At 53.1% G+C, this 20,429-nt stretch overlaps 1 protein-coding gene and 1 long non-coding RNA gene across 2 annotated transcripts; one reads left to right on the forward strand and one right to left on the reverse strand.

The window, feature by feature from the left end:
- Positions 1-127: 127 nt before the first annotated feature.
- ABHD16A (abhydrolase domain containing 16A, phospholipase) lies at positions 128-13,473 on the reverse strand. The gene is made up of 20 exons (XM_008157350.3): positions 13,297-13,473; positions 12,029-12,085; positions 11,242-11,308; positions 10,912-10,998; positions 8,588-8,673; positions 7,197-7,270; positions 6,937-7,059; positions 4,635-4,749; positions 4,446-4,547; positions 3,559-3,622; positions 3,127-3,176; positions 2,719-2,842; positions 2,226-2,330; positions 1,956-2,019; positions 1,380-1,436; positions 1,186-1,248; positions 964-1,040; positions 789-887; positions 643-689; positions 128-458 (listed from the first exon to the last, which is right to left on the reverse strand). Exons 1-20 carry the CDS (start codon positions 13,426-13,428, stop codon positions 375-377), a joined length of 1,677 nt encoding a protein of 558 aa, XP_008155572.2. The 5' UTR covers positions 13,429-13,473; the 3' UTR covers positions 128-374.
- A 76-nt stretch (positions 13,474-13,549) lies between these two features.
- LOC129150601 (uncharacterized) lies at positions 13,550-14,919 on the forward strand. Its single transcript, XR_008557318.1, has 3 exons — positions 13,550-13,605; positions 14,598-14,677; positions 14,889-14,919. It is a non-coding gene; the product is annotated as an uncharacterized LOC129150601 (long non-coding RNA).
- The last annotated feature ends 5,510 nt before the right edge of the window (positions 14,920-20,429 follow it).

The following is a 20,429-nucleotide window of genomic DNA, read 5'->3' on the forward strand; positions in this document are numbered from 1 at the left end:
CTGAGGAGCAGCGGAGACGGAGAGGACTGAACTGGCTGGATGGGCTGGCATTTCCCAAAGCCCGGCCCTCAAGGCTTCAGCACCTTGCTCCCTGGATACTTGGGCAGTCACTCAATTAGCCAGCCAGTAGAAAAAATACCTTTTTATTAATTATTAGGAAAAATCCATTCATTTAATGCAGGTGTATGCCGGGAGGCTAGGTACTGCAGGATGGGTGAGGGACCCATGCAGGAGGAACAGTGAAAAGGGGGGTGGACTCCACAAACTACAAACAGCAACATGAACACAGAATCACAAATAAGAGGGCCCTTCCTCAGGTCTCCCACCCAGTCCTTCAGAAGGAGCCCAGTGTTGCCTTTAGAGAGGGCCGGGCCCTACAGATGCCAGGGCACCTGGAAGTTCTGGGCCGGGAGCGGGGTGCAATGTGTGGCTTCGAAGTTGTGCAGATGTTTCCGGGCCTACGGCGGGACAAGTGTGGTGCACAGCACGACAGTGAGTGGCAGCCACCAGACATCTCCCCACCCTCTACCTCCAAATCCACCCCCCACTCGATAAAAGCTGCCACTTCCAACTGTCCCCAAGCCCCACATGTGCCCCTGGCCACTCAGGCACCCCCTTCTTGCTTCCCTCCCCTTAGCTCACCAGAAACAAAGCCAGCTGCTGCCTTCCACGTGCACTCATGTCCTCCCCTGCAGAGAGGAGGTGCTCAAACATGGCCCATGCATCTGGGCATCCATCCCCTTCCTGGGCTCTTCCCAAGCCCCTCTCCTGCCCCAGGACCCCCTTACCCACACTCCAGGGAAAGTCTGGCCCGTGTTCCGCCTGGTAGGAGCGGAGGACAGACAGACACCAGTCTTCCTCTACCTCCCATCGGCTGTAAATCGAGGCTAGTCAGGGAGACATGAGGGCCCGTCAGCACCTGGCTTTGCCAGCCCCACCCAGAGCCTCCCCAGAGCCCCTCACCTTCCTCCAGCGGCGAGGAGGCCTCTAGCCACTGCCTCACCACTTGCAGACCCTCTTCTGCCATCACCTGGGGATACCTGCAGGAGCGGCGCCGGGTGGGAGTCAGACCCATTCATTTCACTCCTCATCCTTGAGCCTTCTCCCCTTCCTCCTGATGCTGGAGTACACACATGCACACATATGTGCACATATGTACAGATACATACCCCCCCCGGCTCTCACCGATGCTGCAGGAGCTTCAGCAGGAGGTCATTGCCTCGGTTGGACATGATGTCCTCAGGAACCCTGGCGGTGAGAAGAATGTACACTGGCGGGGAGGAAGGGTTTGGATACCTGGGTTTCCAGTGGGCAGAGGTGGGCAGGGCAACTGTCTGGCTCTCTGGGACCCAGGAAGGTAGAGGTTCCCAGGGACTCACGTGGTGGTGATGATCTCATCCTTGGTTCTTCGGATCAGCAGTACAGGGCCCTGGTACCTTCAGGGGACAGAGCAGTGGGGCTGGGGCGGGAGAGCGGAGGGAGGCAGGTGGCACTGGCCACTCATCCCGCACTGGCTGTATTCTTAGCCGCTGCTGCAGCAGGGCCCCTGGGCCAGACCCTCACCCAGGGGTGAGTCAGAATATTTCAGGGCCTGCTGAGCCCAGCGGTGGCTCAGTGGTTGAGCGTCGACCTATGAACCAGGTCATGGTTCACTTCCCATCAGGCACAGACCCAGGTGGCGGGCTCGATCCCCAGTGGGGGGCGTGTAGGAGGCAGCTGATCGATATTCTCTCACCATTGATGTTTCTATGTCTCCCTCTCCCTTCCTCTCTGAAACCAATTTAAAAAAGAAGAAGGTGGAGGGGACCTGGGTTAGGCCATCTAGGGTGGGGGCAGGGTCACTCAAGGGATGTAGGGTGGTGGTCACTTGCCAACTTGCGCTTTAGCACTTTAGCACTAACTTCAGCGGCTGCACCCCCAGCAGAGCTGTGAGGGGCCAGGGGGGCAGGCGGTACCTGCACAGCTGCTCTGCGTTGTTTAGATTGAGGTGTTGCCTCACGGTCCTGGTCACCAGGCCCCCTAGAGTGGGACAAAAGTGAAGGGAGAACAGAGACAAAGCCCTTGCCCAACACAAAGGTCTTTGCTGTTCATGGAGAAGGAAAATGGGGAGTCTGCTTCTCAACAATGGGGCCACCCACTCCCCGCCACGGGAAAGGGAACCATCGCCAGCTCACAGTGCCAGGGCAGCCCACCCCCTGCAAGGGCAGGCCTGCGGCGGTACTCACTCCAGCTGTCTGGCATGACTTTCAAGGCCAAGGGCACCAGGTCATCAAAGGAGGCATCCAGGATCACGGCACTGATGTCTGGGTAGGACATGGCTGCCCACGTGGCTGGTACCAGGACGGGGGAGAAGGGTAAGGGCTGAGGGACTCCCGCTCACCACCCCAGCCTCCTCCCACTGACCCTGTAGGCTGACCCACCCTCCCTACTAGCTTAGCCTCCTGTCACTCCGGGCACTGTCTGGAGAGAGACGAGGAAAGGGCACTGGAGACGACCCACAGGAAGCTTTTGCCTCCCTGCTCTGCCCAGCCCAGGCCCAGGCCTACTTTTGAAAACCGGGTGTAAGTGTGGAAGGAAATGTGGCGGGTATGTGCACAGGATACCTTCTTCCAGCCCAGCCCGAGCCCTCTCCCTCCTGAGCCTCCACCCACGCCTGGGCACTCCCCTGGGGAGGGGAGCTGAATGGGCGTACAGTGTGGGGAGGAGGGAGGCTGGTACCAGTGAAGCCGCCGATGGACCAGGCATAGAGGATGATGTCCTGGGGCTGGAAGCCCAGGCGGTGGACAGCAAACTGGACCACCACGTCCATGGCATTGGCCTCATTCTGTGGGAATGGCACCCCCTGCAGGAGGAAGGGCAAAGGCAGGAGTGGTCAGCACCACCAGCCAGCCGCCCACACCCTCCCAGAGTGGACCCTTCCTGCAGCTACTCTGCAACAGAGAAGGAGTAAAGGGGGGGTGGTGGCTCTCCCTAGAAACCAGTGTGGACAGAGATCCACCCTCTGTCCACTGCCTTCCCTCCTGCAACCCCCTACTGTGAGGGGCTCCCCATGGCCTGCAGCTCCCTGCCCTTGGCACCCAGCTCACAGGTAGTGGGAGCCCCACAGAAACATGCAGAGGGTCTCACCGTACTCCCAGCAAAGCCTGGATGGTTCCAGCCCAGGACTGAATACCCAGCTGCAACACAAGGTGGGGAGGGGCTGGGGCCTCCTGGCCTACACCCCCAGTCCCCCCTGCCCCCCAAGCAGCAGGACACCAGAGACCTAACCACCCCCACCAGGGGCAAATAACGCTGAGCCTTCCCAGGATAGGGACAGGACACCCACCAAAGGTTCCGGGGCGCAGAGGGAGAGGTGTGATGTGAGGAGGGGGCCAGGGCAGGCACACAGCAGGGCAGGGATGTGAGGTGCGCAAAGCAAATGGGGAGGACTCTCCCCACAGTGAAGCTGTCAGACTTGACCCACAGAAAGCGCCAGGCCCGGGGAAGTCACGTCCGTGTGGGAAGATGGGGATGTTCCATCCCAAGGGGCAGAGACAAGAGGGCTGAGCCATGGCCTACCTTCCAGAGGTGTGGAGACGCAGCCCACCTCATAGAAGCCCGCATTGCCCTCACAGCAGATCACCTGCGGGAGGAGGCAGGGAGGAGGCTGGGAAAGGGCCAAAGGGGCCGAGAACCCCTGGGTGGCAGGGAGGGCAGCTGTGGGAGCTTCGCAGGGAAGAGGGAGGCGCGTCCTGTTCTCTCCACGGGAACAGAAACCACTGGTCTCACAAGGTCCCGGAGCTGAGAGGCACAGCCCATGCAAACGCTGAGCGAACATCCAGGAAGAAGGCTTCTAGTTGCTCGCTCAGCTGCCCCACACAGCGCCCATCTGTGCTTGGCGGCATAGGCGGTCTCAGGGGTGGGAGTTGGGGTGTTTCATTCCCAGGTGTGGGTCTATTTTTCTGACTGTCTTTTGTGTGGTATGGCAATCGCTTTTCCTCTCCTCTCTGAGCTCAAGTCTACACCCCACATACACTAATCCCAAGGTGCCCCAGGCCGAAGCCGAGACGATGGGGTTCTGCGGCCTGCTCCCCAGCCTGCTTCATGGAGGCGGGGCTTTGGAGCCTGGGTGCAAATCCCGGCTCTCCACTGACCGCTGTGCCCTGGGGAAGCCGTGTGCCCCGTCCACCTGTCAGGGCTGACAGAAACGACCACTCTTCCCGGGCTGGTGGGGACTAAATGCAGGTGTGGCACGGGGTAAGTGCTTTCTTCGCTGCGACGACTGCGATGACGCCTTTTGGTCTTTGAATGTCAGCCCCACTTCATCTATTCCTGGGTCTTTAGGGGCAGCTGGGGGTGGGTACCTGCAGGTGCGCTTCCTGAGGGCTGCTGTGCCACGGAGACCCCCAGGACCTCATGCCCGCCCCACACTCTAGCTCTGGGCCCCGCCCCTGCTCCCCGCTCACCAGCTTCTGTCCCTGGGGCTCAGCTGTCCCCCGCCGGTCCACAAACATGGTGTCAATCTCGTTGCCATCACAGGCCAGCAGCTTTGCCCGGCGCCCATCACACTGAGTGGGGAGATGCAAAGCCAAGTTAAGGGCAGGAGGCCACACCCTTCAGGGGCAGAGCTGTGGGGGCAGGGGCGGGGGGCTCACCTCTTCCACCAGCCGGGCCTGGCCCTGCAGGAGCACAGGCATGAGGGCCTTCTGGAGCAGGTACACAGAGCCGGGGTACAGCATCCGGCGCCCCAGGGTGTGGGCCACCAGGTAGCTGTGGGAGCATGGAGTTAAGGGGGCCCAGGACTGTCCCAGACTGAACGCTCACAGCCTCATTGGCCTCTTTCGGGACTTAATGAAATATATGTACAAGGCTGGTGTTTTTCAAACTTTTTTTACTGCAACCTTTGTAAGATGCACATTTTATATTGTAGCGGAGTACATGCAATTCTGAAAGTTTTATGAGACAATACATAATACTTTCTATATGTAATAAGTAAAAGCAAAGTCATTATCAAAGGTGAATCTGTTCATGTATAAATACAACTTAATAAAAGTCCCAAAATAAATAATACTTGAAAAAAAATGACAGTGATTCACTAAATTGATTTCAAGAATCACTAATGGGTCAAGATGGGTAGTTTGAAAGACACCAACTAGACTGCAACTCCTTCGGGGCAGGAACCTGGCTGTTTTACTCATTTTTATTTTTTTATTTATTTTTATTTTTATTTTTTAAAATATATTTTATTGATTTTTTACAGAGAAGAAGGGAGAGGGATAGAGTTAGAAACATCGATCAGCTGCCTCCTGCACACCTCCCACTGGGGATGTGCCCGCAACCAAGGTACATGCACTTGACTGGAATCGAACCCGGGACCCTTCGGTCCGCAGGCCGACGCTCTATCCACTGAGCCAAACCGGTCAGGGCTGTTTTGCTCGCTTTAAAAAAAAATTATTATTGTTATTTTATTGATTTCAGAGGGGAAGGAGGAAGGAGACAGAGATAGAAATATCTGTGATGAGAGAGAATCACTGATGGGCTGCCTTCTACTGGGGATCGAGCCCGCAACCGGGCACCTACCCCGTGCCACACCTTGACAGGAATCGAAGCAGGGACCCTTCAGTCTGCAGGCCAACGCTCTACCCACTGAGCCAAACCGGCGAGGGCTGTTTTGCTCACTTTGATGTGCCTGCTATTTGCCCGTAGGAGGTGCCAGAGCCGGGCGCAGAGTAGGGCGTCATAAACTTACTGAACAAACGTGCTAATCTAGACATGTAAGATGTGATAGGTGCTGCTCCTGACGAGGACAATTAGCCACTTCCGGTTCACCCCGAGCAGGTGTGTCCCCAGAACCACTGCAGGACCCCTCCCAGCATCCCCGGGAACCCCAGCTTTGGCGCGCCCCTCTGACAGTCAGCACTGGCAGCACCCAGCCCCCACGTCCGCCCCCTGGTCCGGAACCTGCCTTCTGGGCCACCACCAGAAGCCCCACTTGTTACCCCAGCACGGTCAGTGCCCAGGCGGCACTTCCTTGGGCTCCACCTCATGCTCTCAGGTCCCCGCAAGCTCGGTGCCCTTCACCAACGTCACCCGACATGCCGGCACCGACCCTGTGAGGCGGGTTACGCACGGATGCACAAACTAGCTTGTTCAGGTGGATGCCAGGAGCCAGGACACAGCCAAGGCTCTGTGTCCCCTCCCCACCTCCCTCTAGGCCTCATCAAAAGAGCTTTTGTGGCCCTGGCCAATGTGGCTAAGTGGTTAGAGCGTTGGTCCATGCACCCAAGAATCAAAGGTTCGCCCTGACCGGTTAGTCTCAGTGGATAGAGCGTCGGCCTGCGGACTGAGGGGTCCCGGGTTCGATTCCGGTCAAGGGCATGTACCTTGGTTGCGGGCACATCCCCAGTGGGAGGTGTGCAGGAGGCAGCTGATTGATGTTCCTCTCTCATCGATGTTTCTAACTCTCTATCCCTCTCTCTTCCTCTGTGTAAAAAATCAATAAAAAATATTTTTTTAAAAAGAAAAAGGAATTGCAGGTTCAATTCCTGGTTAAGTGCACGTACCTGGGTTGCAGTTCAATCCCTGGCCCCAGTCGGTAGGTGTGTGTGTGTGGGAGGCAAAATTTGATGTCTCTCTCTCTCTCTCTCTCCCTTCCACCCACTCACCCTCTCTAAAAATCAATGAAAAAAGTACCCTCGGGTGAGGATTAACCAGAAACACCCAAAGAGAGCTTTCGTGTCAGACAGAGCAGTGTTACCCCCAGCTCTCCCTCACCACCAGGAGCCCCTTTCCTTCACACTCGAACATGGATAAACACGACTTTGCCACATATGACACCAAGCACCAGCACTCCCCAACAGATGGCAGCTGTCTTACAACGGAGCACCCAGTTCCAGAGCCCTGCCCTCCCCCCTCCCCCCTCCCCCCCTGCGGGCCTCTCCTCCTGCTGCTTCCCACCTGGTGACCTGACAAGGCAGCTTCTTGACGCGGTTGAGGAGGGTGTCTGCCGTCCCCCGGTGCAGGGGCTCTGGGCGGAGCAGGGCCACGCCCCGGCGGGAAGGGCCCCCTCGGGACTCCTTCCTGAGGAATGGGAAGATGAGGGGAGGGGGGGTCAGGAGGAGCAAGCCGGGCGTCTGAGGTCCGAGGGACGGTGGGTCTAAAAGGAGAGGGTGCTGGAGGCAGGCTTGGCCGCAGGGACGGAGGGAAGAGCTGCTCACCGGCTGCTGGGCTCCTCCCAGTGGAAGTCCACTGGCCAGCTCCTGAAGTCAAAGTTGTAGCCGGCCAGCTGCCTCTGTGGGCGGGAGAGAAGGGGCTGGAGAAGTGGAGGGAGGCCCAGCCACCCAGCCTGGGAGGCTGCAGAGGCCACCCCTCCTGGTTCAGATGGCCGGGGCAATCCAGAGGGCGTCCTGTGGGGAGCCTGACTGTGCTCCACCAACACCCAAGGCTGCCGGTGCAGGTGTTTGAGGGAGGGGGGCGCTGTGGCCATTCCTGCTCCCTCCCCCACCTGGGTCCTTCGCCTGCTGCTGTCTTGGAGGCTCAGAAATCCCCAGGGGATCAGACTGCCCCAAGCATGGGTGAGAGGGGAGGAGGGAAGTCATGTCCGAGGGGCCCCTCCGAGCGGGAGAGGGCGCCTCCTGAAGGAAGCCCTCTGCCTGCCCCCCTCACTGCAGGCGGCGGGGGGGCCGTGCCTCCCCGGTGAGTCGCGTGCTGTCTGGGGAGCGGGGTCTGTCTTACACGTGCCCCTCCCCGCCCCCAGATCCCAGTGCTCTACTTTATGTTGAGTTGTTTCTTATTTTCTGTCAGAGAAATTTTTCACATCTTCAAAAATAACTTGACTCAGAGAGAGCAATAGAAATTTTGTACAAAAATATAAAGGGCAAAACAAAACAAAACGAAGAAAAGCACAGTTCAGGCAGCTTTGCTCAGACTGGACTCGAATTCAGACCCCGCCACCCCTCAGTGCGGGGCTCGGCCAGGGTCACTGTCCTCTGCCTGTTTCCTCCGATGTGTGAGTGAGGGTAGTGAGGCCCCTCACGCGGTTCTTGTGCGGGTTAGAAAGCGCACATGCCAATCACATGACTGCAGGGCACGGCAAACTGGTGTGCAGCAACGGCCTGTGGCCCCAGAAAGCCCTGTAGCAGGAAAGAGCTTCACAGGGTCCCCGCGCCCTCCTCAAGGGCAATCTCACTCCAGCCTGGCTGGCGGGCACCGCTCCGCACCCTGTGCCCTGGCTTCCCCTCCTGGCGCCACGCTGTGCCCCGGGCACAAGAGTGGACATCCCTGCCCACCTTGTCCCACCCCCAAACAAAACCAGCTCAGTGCTCAGTGCACACAGCAACAAAGCATCACCGACTGAGCGCTGTGACAGAGGACCCCGTCAGCGTTTCTACAGCCAGGCCATTCCTGCAGGCGGCGGGGGAGGGGGAGGGGAGGAAGGCTGTTCCGGCAGAATACTCCATGGGGGCGGGGGAGGGGGAGGGGAGGAAGGCTGTTCCGGCAGAATACTCCATGGGGGGGGGGGGGGGGCGGAGTTCCTGGCGGACGGTTCACGTGCAGAGAGAAGTGACAGGTCCCCGGGCAGCAGACACACCCGCCCTGGCACCCTCACCTTGTTCTCCGCAGACTGGTTCCTATGTGTGGCCTCCAGGATGGTGATGAACTGCCGGTACTGGGGGTTGGTCCAGCGGCCGATGCCTGGTGGAGGGAAGCAAGATGAGCAGCTTTCAGGAAGAGAACAGGAGACGGGCGAGCAGAAGGCCCGGAGGAGAAATGAGAGGAAAGGGTCCCAGGTCTGGAGAAACGGGAGGGCGAGCCGACCCTCCCGCACAGCCAGCACTGGCCAAGCAGGGCCGCCTCGCCGCCTCAGTTTGTTGCTTCCCAGACTGTTGACCGCCCACCCTGAGTGCGCATTCTCCCTCATCTCAGCCCTGCTAACACCGGGTTCCTCTCCCACTGCCGCCCTTCGCCAACGCCTGCCGCTCTCTTTCTGCACAGTCCGCTCCCTGCCATCTGCCCCACGGCTCCTGCCCCACAATTACTTCCTCACTGGGCCCAAGTCCCCTCGTCCATCCTCCAGCCCCTCACCTGGGCCCTCAGCACTCTCCCGGTCCCTCGAGCTGCCTTCCTCCTCCACTCCCTGTATCCATTCTCGCCTCCTTCCAATTCCTGGACGGCTCCTTCCTGGTTGCCATGCCACCTCCCTCTCTGAACCAAGAGCCATTCTCAATGCTGAGCTCCCTCTGCTCTCCACCCAGCCCCTCAGCGATCGCTTCCGCTCTCCCTTCACTGTCAAGGAGCCTCAGATCCTGACATCTCTCCTTCCAATGACCCACAGGTGACACGTGCCAGGCCCTGATCTGACATGGGAAGACAGTAGTAAGTGAGGTGCCAGGGCCCGGGCCTCAGAGAGCTGCGGTTGGGGGCGGTTGGGGCGGGTGGGGCTGGAGAAGGACAAAAGAGCCAACGAGAACATTCCAGAGAAGGGTAAGTGCTACAAAGAAAGTAAAACTAGAATGAACTAGAATGCGGTGTGCCATCACGGCGAGAGCATCCAGCAAGGCTGAGCATGAAGCAAGCTGCAGGACAGAAATGTCAGCGCAGCCCTGGCTGGGTGCTGAGCAGGTCAGAGCACCGTCCTGACACAGCCAAGCTGTAGGTTCGATTCCTGGCCAGGGCACACACAAGAATCAACCAATGAATGCAGACATGAGTGCAACAACAAGTCAGTGTTCCTCCCCCCTCCCCTCTCTCTAATATCAATGAAAACATCTCCTCGGTGAGGATTTAAAATGCAGGAAAACCCACACCGGACCGCAGTGGTTGATGAGGGGTAAGAGGAGCAAGGACCGGGGAAGAGGCCCTGGGGCACCAGCCCTGTGGAACACCCCAGGGTGTCACTGAGAAGGACCTGAAGCAATGTCACAAAACAAGCTTTTTACTTATTGTTGATATTTTATTCTCTGAACTTTTTGTATTTATTTTTCCCTAAAATTGAAAATTAAAACTTAAGATAGGGTGGAGGTGGAAGAGGGTATAGGGGGGAATAAATGGTAATGGAAAAAATAAATTAATGAAATTAAATTTTTTAAAAATGCTCAATCTCTCAGTCTTGAAGACTGTGATCTACGATTCTCTCATCATTGATGTTTCTCTCTCTCTCTCCCTCCTCCTTCCTCTGAAAATAATAAAAATATACATATTTTTGCCATAGCTGGTTTTGCTCAGTGGTTAGAGCATCGGCCTGCGGATTGCAGAGTCCCAGGTTCAATTCCCATCTAAGGCACAAGCCCGGGTTGCCAGCTCAATCTCCAGTAGGGGGCGTGCAGGAGACAGCTGATCAATGATTCTCTCTCATCATTGATATTTCTATCCCTTTTTCTTCCTCTCTGAAATCAATAAAAATACATACATTATAAATATATATATATATTTTAAAAATAACAATGCCCATGGCTTTCCACTTACATACACTTCCCTTTTGAACTTCACATAAATGGAAGCATACTGCACACATTCTTGGCAGGCAGCTCCTGTCCTTCAGCATCACACGCATTAGCTTCATCTGCATTGCTGAGGGCAGCTGGTCCGTTCATCGGCATTGCTTCAAGTTTGTTGCTATAGGACTATACTCCCTAATGCATCTACCCACCCTACTATTTGTGGCTGGGGAGCTGTTTTCAGTTTAGCATTATTACAAACATAGATGTGAATATATGTGGAATTGTTGTAGGGTATATGCATCTTTTCTATCTAATAGCAAACTTTTCTGATAATTATTTTTTCCTATTTTGGACTCAAACCCTTTAAGGAAAAGATCACGCCTTGACCATTCTCAATTATTCTCCCTCAGGGCCCAATACAAAACTGCAGAAGCTGCTGTATAAATATTTACCAATGACGAACAGATACCAACCAGGCTCTCCCTCCACCTACCTCGGAGGCAGGCCACACCTGCCAGCAGTAGTAGCAACGACCCAGCATAGTGAGAGAGCGGTACCACTTTGGACAGACTCAGGTAACCTGGGAGGGGAGAGAAACCATGTGAGCAGCTTCCCCACTGCCCCTCAGATCCTCTTCCCAGCTCCCCCGCAACCTCCAGCCCCACACTCCCGCACTGGGGCAGCCATGCCTCTGTGGGGAAGACGCCTGAGAGAAGACGGAAACCAAGCCATCCTTGCAGGTCCCCTTTCTTCTTTAGGGGGTCGGCTCATCTGCCAACATCCTGCCCATTTCCTGTCCCACCACCTTGGAAACCACACTGACCTTTCCTGTATAAGTAGAAGAAGGCGAAGGGAGAGGAGTAATAAGAGATGGACCAGAAGACTGAAGCCTGCAGCAGAGAGACAGGGACAAGCAGTCAATATACACTCACACTCACACTCACACACACACACAAGCATATACGGCCCTGCCGTTTCCAGGCTAGGCTCTGAGCAAAGTGGATAACCTGAGGGATATGATGTGAAGTACCTATCCTGTGCATGACATCATGCACACAGTAGGTGCTCAGTATTTGTTGAAGGCAATGTGTCAGAGCATAACAGGCTGGTAAAAGTAAGTACAAGTTCTGCTTTCTTCCTGTTATCATCTCTAGACATAATCCATCACATTTAAAGGCAAGGCTCTTTCTACTCAAGTTAATCGTCTTTTCATCCATTCCTGCTCAGGACAGCCTGGTCCCCAAGAGATGCACAAACATCCCCGTAGGAACCCTGCCAGAGAGAACAGCTGTCCCTGCAGCCAAAGAGGTGAGTTGCCAGGAGGACAGGTCACTGGGGACTGCAGGACTCAGCACCTGCAGATGGTTCCAAGAGCAAACAAATTTCCCTCCCAGCTCAGGCTGCCCCCAGAGAAAGCGGGCACAGTCAGAGGGGAGTGCCAAGTAAGCATGCGCTTGCTAGTGTGTCTGTGTGTGCTGGAGAGGTAAGCTGCAGAGCCTGGAGCATACCCACCCCACGGGCACTCCTCTCCCGGGCTGGGGAGGAGGAAGGTCAGGAGGGCCATTGGGGCTGAAAAGATGCAGTCGTCCCAGGTGCCAGGGTAGACATACCAGTGCCAGGATGCTGTCGGCATGTTTCTCCAGGGCCCGGGGCTGATAGTACGTATCCTGCCAAAACAGATGCCCACATTCAGGATCCTGCTCATTGACAAGTCCTTCCCCTTCCCTTTTGGAAGCCCTAATGTGTGTTCTCTGGTTTTAGCCTCCAAACTGTCCCTCCTAGGCTCCCAAAGAAACCCCTTCCCAGCCATGCTCTGAACCTGACTTCCCACCCCAGCCATGAGAACAAAGATGGGGGGCTGGACTTAGAAGCCAAAATGAAAGCAAGCAGCATTGGACGATTTTGGCTAGGTTTTTGAAACCCAGTTTGTTTGTTTTTAAGTTTTTTGTTGTGTTCTTTTTTACTGATTTCAGAGAGGAAGGAAGGGGGGGGGGGGAGAGAGAGAAACATCAATGATGAGACAGAATCATTGATCGGTTGCTTCCTGCACTCCCCACACTGGGGATCCAGCCCGAAACCCGGGCATGTGCCCTGACCGGAAATGGAACCAGGACCTCCTGGCTCATAGGTCCACGCCAGCCTGGCACGAGACCCAGTTTCAAATGGGCTGTGGACGTGTGCCTATGGGGAGAGTGGGGTTAGGGAAGAAAGGAACAGACATCATGACAACTTTAAGAGGGAAAGGAGAGCATCAGAAATAAGTAGGCTGATCAACGAAAGGAAGTGTGGCTGGGGTGGGCAGTTATAGGAAACCGGAAACATTAATCTCAGGTAAAAAGGAAGAGAACTTAGGGCACAGCCTACCACCAACCCCATCTTCCATGAGTGCAATGACCCCGGGGTCTCCGGAGTAGGCTGGGGGCGGTGGAGGGCAGCCGACAGGGGGTCTGTTGAACAAGTCATGTTGACATTCAAAGCGAACTACAGGGGAGATAAAACGGGGCCGGGGAGGCACCCAGGGGCACTGAGTAAGAAGAAATCGAGAGTTTGGGGGCAAAGCCATCCAGCGCCCGAGTCCGCGCAGCGTCTCCCCCAGGACTTGGGAGTCCACTGGGACGGGCAGGAACCTCGGCGCCCGGGCGGGGCCGCGAGAGGAAAGGTAGGGAGCGCAGTGAGAAGGAGGGGGCGACGGCAAACAGCGATCAGGGGTGGCCAGTCCACAGGCGCGACTTTAACCCGGAAGCACCAAGCGGACTGTGCGCACAACTGCCTTGACAAGCAGGCTCCCCCGATTCCCCATAATGGGCGCTTCTGCGGAGCAAGGCCGCAAAGGGGCGCGGGCCGTACCATGTCTCCACGGGGGGAGAACGCGACTCACCCAGGAGCTGGGAGGGGGGGCAGTGACTGAAGCTGGAGTCTCAGGGACGCCGGACGGCGCCCTTTCAGAGTCCCTTTCGCGGTAGACTTTGTAGAGCCGGGGGCCGAAGATACAGCTCAGTAGCCGCATCATGGCCCCGGCTCGGGCCGCCGCTCCCCGGCTGCAGTTCCCCGCTGGCCCCGCCCCCTCCGGCCTCCAGGGGCTGCGCGCCCCTGACGTCAGCACGCACTGGCTCCGCCTCCAGCCCAGGCGGGCCGCCTTCAGCCCCGGGAGAGGACACGTGCCGAGGGACCTACGGGTGCGGCGATGGTCAGAAATTAGTCGGAGGAGTTTGGAACGCGGAGAGTTAGCAAGTGACTGGGCATAGTTCAATCAGCTTTTTCTGTCCCTTAGTACTGGTAGGCACTGGAGCGAAACTGGGCAGGAGAGGTAGGATTAGGAACACTTGACGAGAACAACAACAAAAAGGTTAGGTGTCTAGGAATGCAAGATTTTATGAAGAAAAAATATGTAAAGTTTTTAATAGAGGTAAACGATGGACAACTACACCATGATCATGGATAGACTGAGTATGGTTAAGCTGTGTGAAAAAGAAAATGGTTGAATTATCTCTGTAATGTTGAGTGGGGGAAAAAAGAAGCCACAGATTACATATAACATGCCAGCATTGTATAAAGTTCAAAAACATGTAAAATGTAATGAACAACTAAAAGATAAAGAACAAATTTGGAAAAATGTTACACAGCATAGATAATCGTTAGTTGAAATGGTAATATTCTGTTCCTTAATAGAACACAGGTTTTATTTTTCTTGTACCTTACACCTACCTTTTGAGGACTTCTCGCATTTATTATGACCCACTGGACTTATCCTCCAGCATATCACCCTTTTTGATTTAATAAATTTAACAAGAATATATGCCATTTGCAGTTAAGATTTTTAGATTCAATGGAAAGGATTGAGTTCTTTCATGTCCTTTTATTTTAATTTTATTTTTTTTAAAATATATTTTATTGATTTTTTACAGAGAGGAAGGGAGAGGGATAGAGAGAAACATCGATGAGAGGGAAACATCCATCAGCTGCCTCCTGCACACCCCCAACCAAGGTACATGCCCTTGCCCAGGAATTGAACCCAGGACCCTTCAGTCCGCAGGCCGACGTTCTATCTACTGAGCCAAACCGGTTAGAGCCTTTCATGTCCTTTTAAACTGCAGCCAGGCATCAAAGAAACTAGTTTGCAGTAAGCTCCTTTCTGGACCAACAGTTCTTTGAGTCCTCTTTCCAATCGCTGTCCAACAGGTTTTATGGGTCCCCTTCCCAATCACTGTCCCCTGTGACAAGACAGCAATGATATTCCAGTTCTGGATGGTGGATAAACGGTGAGCAACGGCAATGCAGGCCCGACCTCTTTGGCTTGTCCTGGGCAACCTGCAGCGATGCACAGCTGCTGACTCCTAGCATGGCAAGGCGTCTTCACTATCCCCATCTCTGGACTGTTTCTCCTCTGTCTCCACATCGTGTTGCTTGGGGCCACCACCATCTGTGGCTGGAGTAGTCTGGTTAATTCCTCTCTCGGTTCCATTGTTGCAGGAATCCACATGGGCTTGGAGGAGTTTTCTGGAAATATATAAGCATATTCTCAACCAAAGGTTAATAAAGGAATCTTTCTATAAACTAGACTTGGGATCTTTTAATTTTGCCAAAACCATTTTCCTTTGGCTTATTCTGACACCATGTGTGTCTTGCCATCAGCATTACAAGTGAAAAAAAAGTGTTAAAGTGAAAATTTAATTAATTAAGGCTTGATGTAATTTACTTACAGGAGATTACTCCACTATCGCCCCTTTTTTTGTTTTAAATAATATCAAGAGGCTTTTGGAAATCCTGCAATGCAGTCTTGATAGCTTTTTTTTAAAATTTCTTTATTGATTAAGGTGTCACATATTTGTCCTCATCCCCCCATTCCCATCCCACACCCCTCCCCACGGATGCCCCAACCCCCTGTTGAACTTAACCGTTGGATAGGCTCATATGCATGCACACAAGTCCTTTGGTTGATCTCTCCCCCCTCCCCCCAACCTCCCCTACCCTCCCTCTGAGGCCCGACAGTCCGATCGATGCCTCCTTGTTTCTGGGTCTGTTCTTGTTCATCAGTCTATGTTGTTCATCATTTCCCCAAGATGAGCGAGATCATGTGTCACTAGAGATATACTTATAAGAACTGAATGTGAGACGAGCAATAATAGTTATGCTGACAGGCAAATGAATCAGTCTGTAGTGAGTTTCTTTCTGGACCAACAGTTCTTTAGAGACCCAATTTCAATGTCCACCAGTTCCTCATGTGCACATGTCAGCACTGACCCCTCAGCTCTGGATGGTGGACAAATGGTGGTAACGGAGGTCCGACTCCCTCTGGTTTGGTCTCAGCCGGACCCAGGGGCACGGCTTCACCCAGACCCAGGGGCGCGTGGCCTCTCCCAGACCCAGGGGCACGTGGCCTCTCCCAGACTCAGGGGCGCGTGGCCTCACCTGGACCCGGGACCCAGCCTCACCCGGATCCAGGGACACATGGCCTCACCTGGACCCGGGGGCGTGTGGCCTCTCCCAGACCCGGGGGCGCGTGGCCTCTCCCAGACCAAGGGGCGCGTGGCCTCACCCAGACCCGGGACCCAGCCTCACCCGGATCCAGGGACACATGGCCTCACCTGGACCCGGGGGCGCGTGGCCTCTCCCAGACCCAGGGGCGCGTGGCCTCACCCGGACCTAGGTGCGCGAGGCCTCACCCGGATCCAGGGATACATGGTCTCACCCGGACCGGGGGCGCGTGGCCTCTCCCAGACCCAGGGGCGCGTGGCCTCACCCGGAACTAGGTGCACGAGGCCTCACCCGGACCCGGGGACACATGGCCTCACCCGGACCCGGGGGCACGTGGCCTCTCTCAGACCCAGGGGCGCGTGGCCTCATCTGGACCTAGGTGCGCAAGGCCTCACCCGGATTAATTCAATTCTTTGCACAGAAATATGACTGGTTTGGACTAATCTCATGTTAAGCAGCTTTACTATGAGATGGACCATCAGTAAAAAAATTAGTTAATGCTCCAGGAGTAGTTTCCTGCCTAGTACAACTAAGTTCTTCTGAATATCCACTTATTTCAATTTGCCAATTTAAATTAATCTGAAACAAGGCTTATTTTCTAACTTTACTTGTCCTTGGCTGTGGACAGTAAATGACACTAATTGAATTTCTGCTATCAATCTTTGAGTATATTTACATAAGCTTTATTAGAGAGGCAAAATGCAAATCACTTACTTTTCTTTTTGAGGCCTAATACATTAACTTTTAATTACAGTTTCCCAGATATTTGAAGGAATTATCCTCCCATTTCCTCCCAGAGTAATTTCTAGGCCACCTTTAGAGAGTTACTTTTGAAAACTTTTTTTTTCTTTTAAACTGAGCAACACACATGGTTGCTTTTCAGATGCTGGCTCATACTGCCATGCCTATATTTTAAGTGACTTTCTTTACTTATGGTGACTATTAATGATCAAATTTAATGCTTGAATAATAACCTTCAGTTTACCCTGTAAATATTAGCAGAAGAGATTTAAAATTTTTAAATTTCTCCTTTTTTTTAAAACTTAAAATTTACTTTTAAACAGCATTCTTTTTGGTTAGTCCTCATTTGCATACACAGAGGGATTATGGGAGGTCTCAGGAACTATTTCAGAGGACTTTACTAGAATCTAATTATTTATAAAAATATTTGTTTCTCATATAACTGAAATTATATGAGACCTTGATTATATTTTTTTAAAAAACTAATTTATTAAGTAACTAAAGTAGGCATCTTTATTGAAAAAGCAAAGTAAGCAAATTTATACCTTGGACCTATGAATTACAGATGATGTCCCATCCCTCCAGCCTGTCTGAAGTGCAGGCTGCCAGGGCTTTTTGTCTTTTAAAATTTTGCTGCTGAATGCTCTGGCTTTACTTAAGAAATATTTAGCCTAGCTGGTTTGGCTCAGTGGATAGAGCGTCAGCCTGCGGACTGAAGGGTCCCAGGTTCGATTCCGGTCAAGGGCATGTACATTGGTTGCGGGCACATCCCCAGTGGGAGGTGTGCAGGAGACAGCTGATCAATGTTTCTAACTCTCCCATCCAAGTACTAACCAGGCCCGACCCTGCTTAGCTTCCGAGATCAGACGAGATCGGGCGCGTTCAGGGTGGTATGGCCGTAGACATGTTTCTAACTCTCTATTCCTCCCCTTTCCTCTCTGTAAAAAATCAATAAAATATATTAAAAAAAAAAAAAGCCGAAGCCGGTTTGGCTCAGTGGATAGAGCGTTGGTCTGCGGACTGGAAGGTCCCAGGTTCGATTCCGGTCAAGGGCATGTACATTGGTTGCGGGCATATCCCCGGTAGGGGGTGTGCAGGAGGCAGCTGGTCGATGTTTCTAGCTCTCTATCCCTCTCCCTTCCTCTCTGTAAAGAATCAATAAAATATATTTTTTAAAAAAAAGAAATATTTAGCAACTTTGACTCCCATCCCTTAGAGGTTAAAACTTTATAATATTTAAAATATATGTATATAAATAAAATATATTTATTAATTTTTATTTGATAAAGCTTTCCACATGATTTCAAGTATATGGAATCGGCCTAATTAAAAAATATTTCTTTTAAGAAGAGAGAACAAATTTTTGAGTCACTCTAGGGCCCTTGGACTGCTTCAAAAGCCATCTCTTGGTTAAACTCTTGAAATTTAACTTGGAAAGACCATCATTTATATATATACATATACATATATATATATATATATATATATATCTCCCAAAGATTATATTATATACTTTTTATAATTATTCTAAAAGATATCAAGTAAATTTAAACTGGTTTTTATATTAAAAATTTGGTTGAACCATGCGCCCCTGGATCCGGGTGAGGCCGCCCCCCTGGGTCAGGGAGAGGCCACTCGCCCCTGGGTCTGGGTGAGGCCACGCGCCCCTGGGTCCGGGTGTAGCTGGATCCCAGGTCTGGGTGAGGCCGTGTGCCCCTGGATGCGGGTGAGGCTGGGTCCCGGGTCCGGGTGAGGCCGCGTGCCCCCGGGGCCAGGCAAGGCCGCGCACCCCTGGGTCCGGATGAGGCTGGGGCCTGGGCCTGGGTGAGGCCAGGCGCCCCTGGGTCCGGGTGAGGCCACGCGCCCCTGGGTCCGGGTGAGGCCACACGCCCCTGGGTCCAGGTGAAACTGGATCCTGGGTCCGGGTGAGGTCGTGCGCCCCTGGATCTGGGTGAGGCTGCATCCTGGGTCCAGGTGAGGCCGCCCCCCTGGGTCAGGGAGAGGCCACGCACCCCTGGGTCCATGTGAGGCCACGTGCCCCTGGGTCCGGGTGAAGCGGGATCCCGGGTCTGGGTGAGGTCGTGCACCCCTGGATCCAGACGAGGCTGGGTCCCGGGTCCGGGTGAGACCACACCCCTGGGTCCGGGAGAGGCCACGTGCCCCTGAGTCCGGGAGAGGCCACGCGCCCCTGGGTCCAGATGAGGCTGGGGCCCGGGCCCGGGTGAGGCCTTGCGGCCCTGGGTCCGGGTGAAGCCATGTGCCCCTGGGTCCGGGTGAAGCCGTGCCCCTGGGTCTGGGCGAGACCAAACCAGAGGGAGTTGGACCTGCATTACCACCATTTGTCCACCATCCAGAGCTGAAAAGTCAGTGCTGACATGTACACATAAGGAACTGGTGGACATTGAAATTGGGTCTCAAAAGAAGTGTTGATCCAGAAAGAAACTCACTACAGATTGATTCATTTGCCTGTCAGCATAACTATTATTGCTCGTCTCTCACATTCGGTTCTTATAAGTATATTTCTAGTAACACATGATCTCACTCATGTAGGGGAAATGATGAACAACATAGACTGATGAACAAGAACAGACCCAGAAACAAGGAGGCATCAATTGGACTGTTGAGCCTCAGAGGGAGGGTAGGGGAAGGTGGGGGTAGGGGGGGGAGATCAACCAAAGGACTTGTGTGCATGCATATGAGCCTAACCAATGGTTAAGGACAACATGGGGGTGGGGGCATCCGTGGGGAGGGGTGTGGGATGGGAATGAAGGGATGAGGATAAATATGTGACACCTTAATCAATAAAGAAATTAAAAAAAAAATTTGGTTGAGACCACAGAATTAATCCTCTTTTTTAATTAGACCATATAAAATATTATACTCTAGGTTGAAATTTTACCACATATAAAAACTATAATATATTTTAAAATACTAATTTATCCAGAGAAAATACAAGAATTATTTTCTCAAAAATAAATTTATATACTTTATGTATTTTGTTATCACAACTATATGATTTCTCCTAACTTAATTTGAACTTTAAACTCTTAGTAGCCTCAAATTTTAGGTGGCAAGTTAAATACTTAGCATTTCTCAGATTGGTAACACTTTCACATTTATAAGGACATATTTCAAATAAAATACAAGACATATTTAATTAATAGATTCAATTCTGTCCTCTAGATTTTTCATATGAGGCAAACTCAGATTAATATTTCAGTATTTTGTCATTTCAAAATACCTAGATATCTAATAAGTTTTATTATGTAATTCAGCAAACTCCAAAGTTTTATGTTGCCAATGGCTTTGGAAGCAAGCCTGGTCTATATAAATGTAAAATCACCACTTTCTTTCTTTAGAAGTTGCTGCCAGTGGAAAACTAGCCCCCTCCTTCAATAAAGAGTGAAACCAATTTTCCCCTGGGCTATTGGACCTTCATTATTAATACATTATTACTGAAAAGCTTTATTATAAACTAGAGGCCCAGTGTGTGAAAATTCATGCACTGGAGGGGGGTCCCTCAGCCCAGCCTGCTCCTGCTCACAGTCCAGGAGCCCTCAGGGGCTGGAGGCAACCCCGCAATCAGGGGAAGGCGACGCCCCATCACACCTCTGCTGCTGCCACTGCTGGCAGCGCAAGCCTCGGCCAGCCCTGGTTACCTGAGCCTCGGGCGGCCTTGAGCAGCTGGGCAGCCGCCATCGTAGGCATGCCTGTTCCTCAGGCCAGCCCTGGATGGCTGGGGGGCTGAAGGGACTGGGGGACTCCGGAGGCAGGCATGCAGTGCCTGCCACCCCA

Source organism: Eptesicus fuscus, chromosome 10 (genome assembly GCF_027574615.1).
Source record: "Eptesicus fuscus isolate TK198812 chromosome 10, DD_ASM_mEF_20220401, whole genome shotgun sequence".
Lineage (NCBI taxonomy): Eukaryota > Metazoa > Chordata > Mammalia > Chiroptera > Vespertilionidae > Eptesicus > Eptesicus fuscus.

Bases quoted from the DNA above. Each gene is read 5' to 3' on its own strand.
- ABHD16A (XM_008157350.3), bottom strand. From the start codon at position 13,428: ATGATGCGGCTACTGAGCTGTATCTTCGGCCCCCGGCTCTACAAAGTC. The intron at 7,060-7,196 runs GTGAGCAGCTCT...CCCATTCCTCAG, and splicing joins TGGGAGGAGCCCAGCAGCCG to GAAGGAGTCCCGAGGGGGCC. The intron at 3,177-3,558 runs GTAGGCCATGGC...CTTGTGTTGCAG, and splicing joins CGTCTCCACACCTCTGGAAG to CTGGGTATTCAGTCCTGGGC.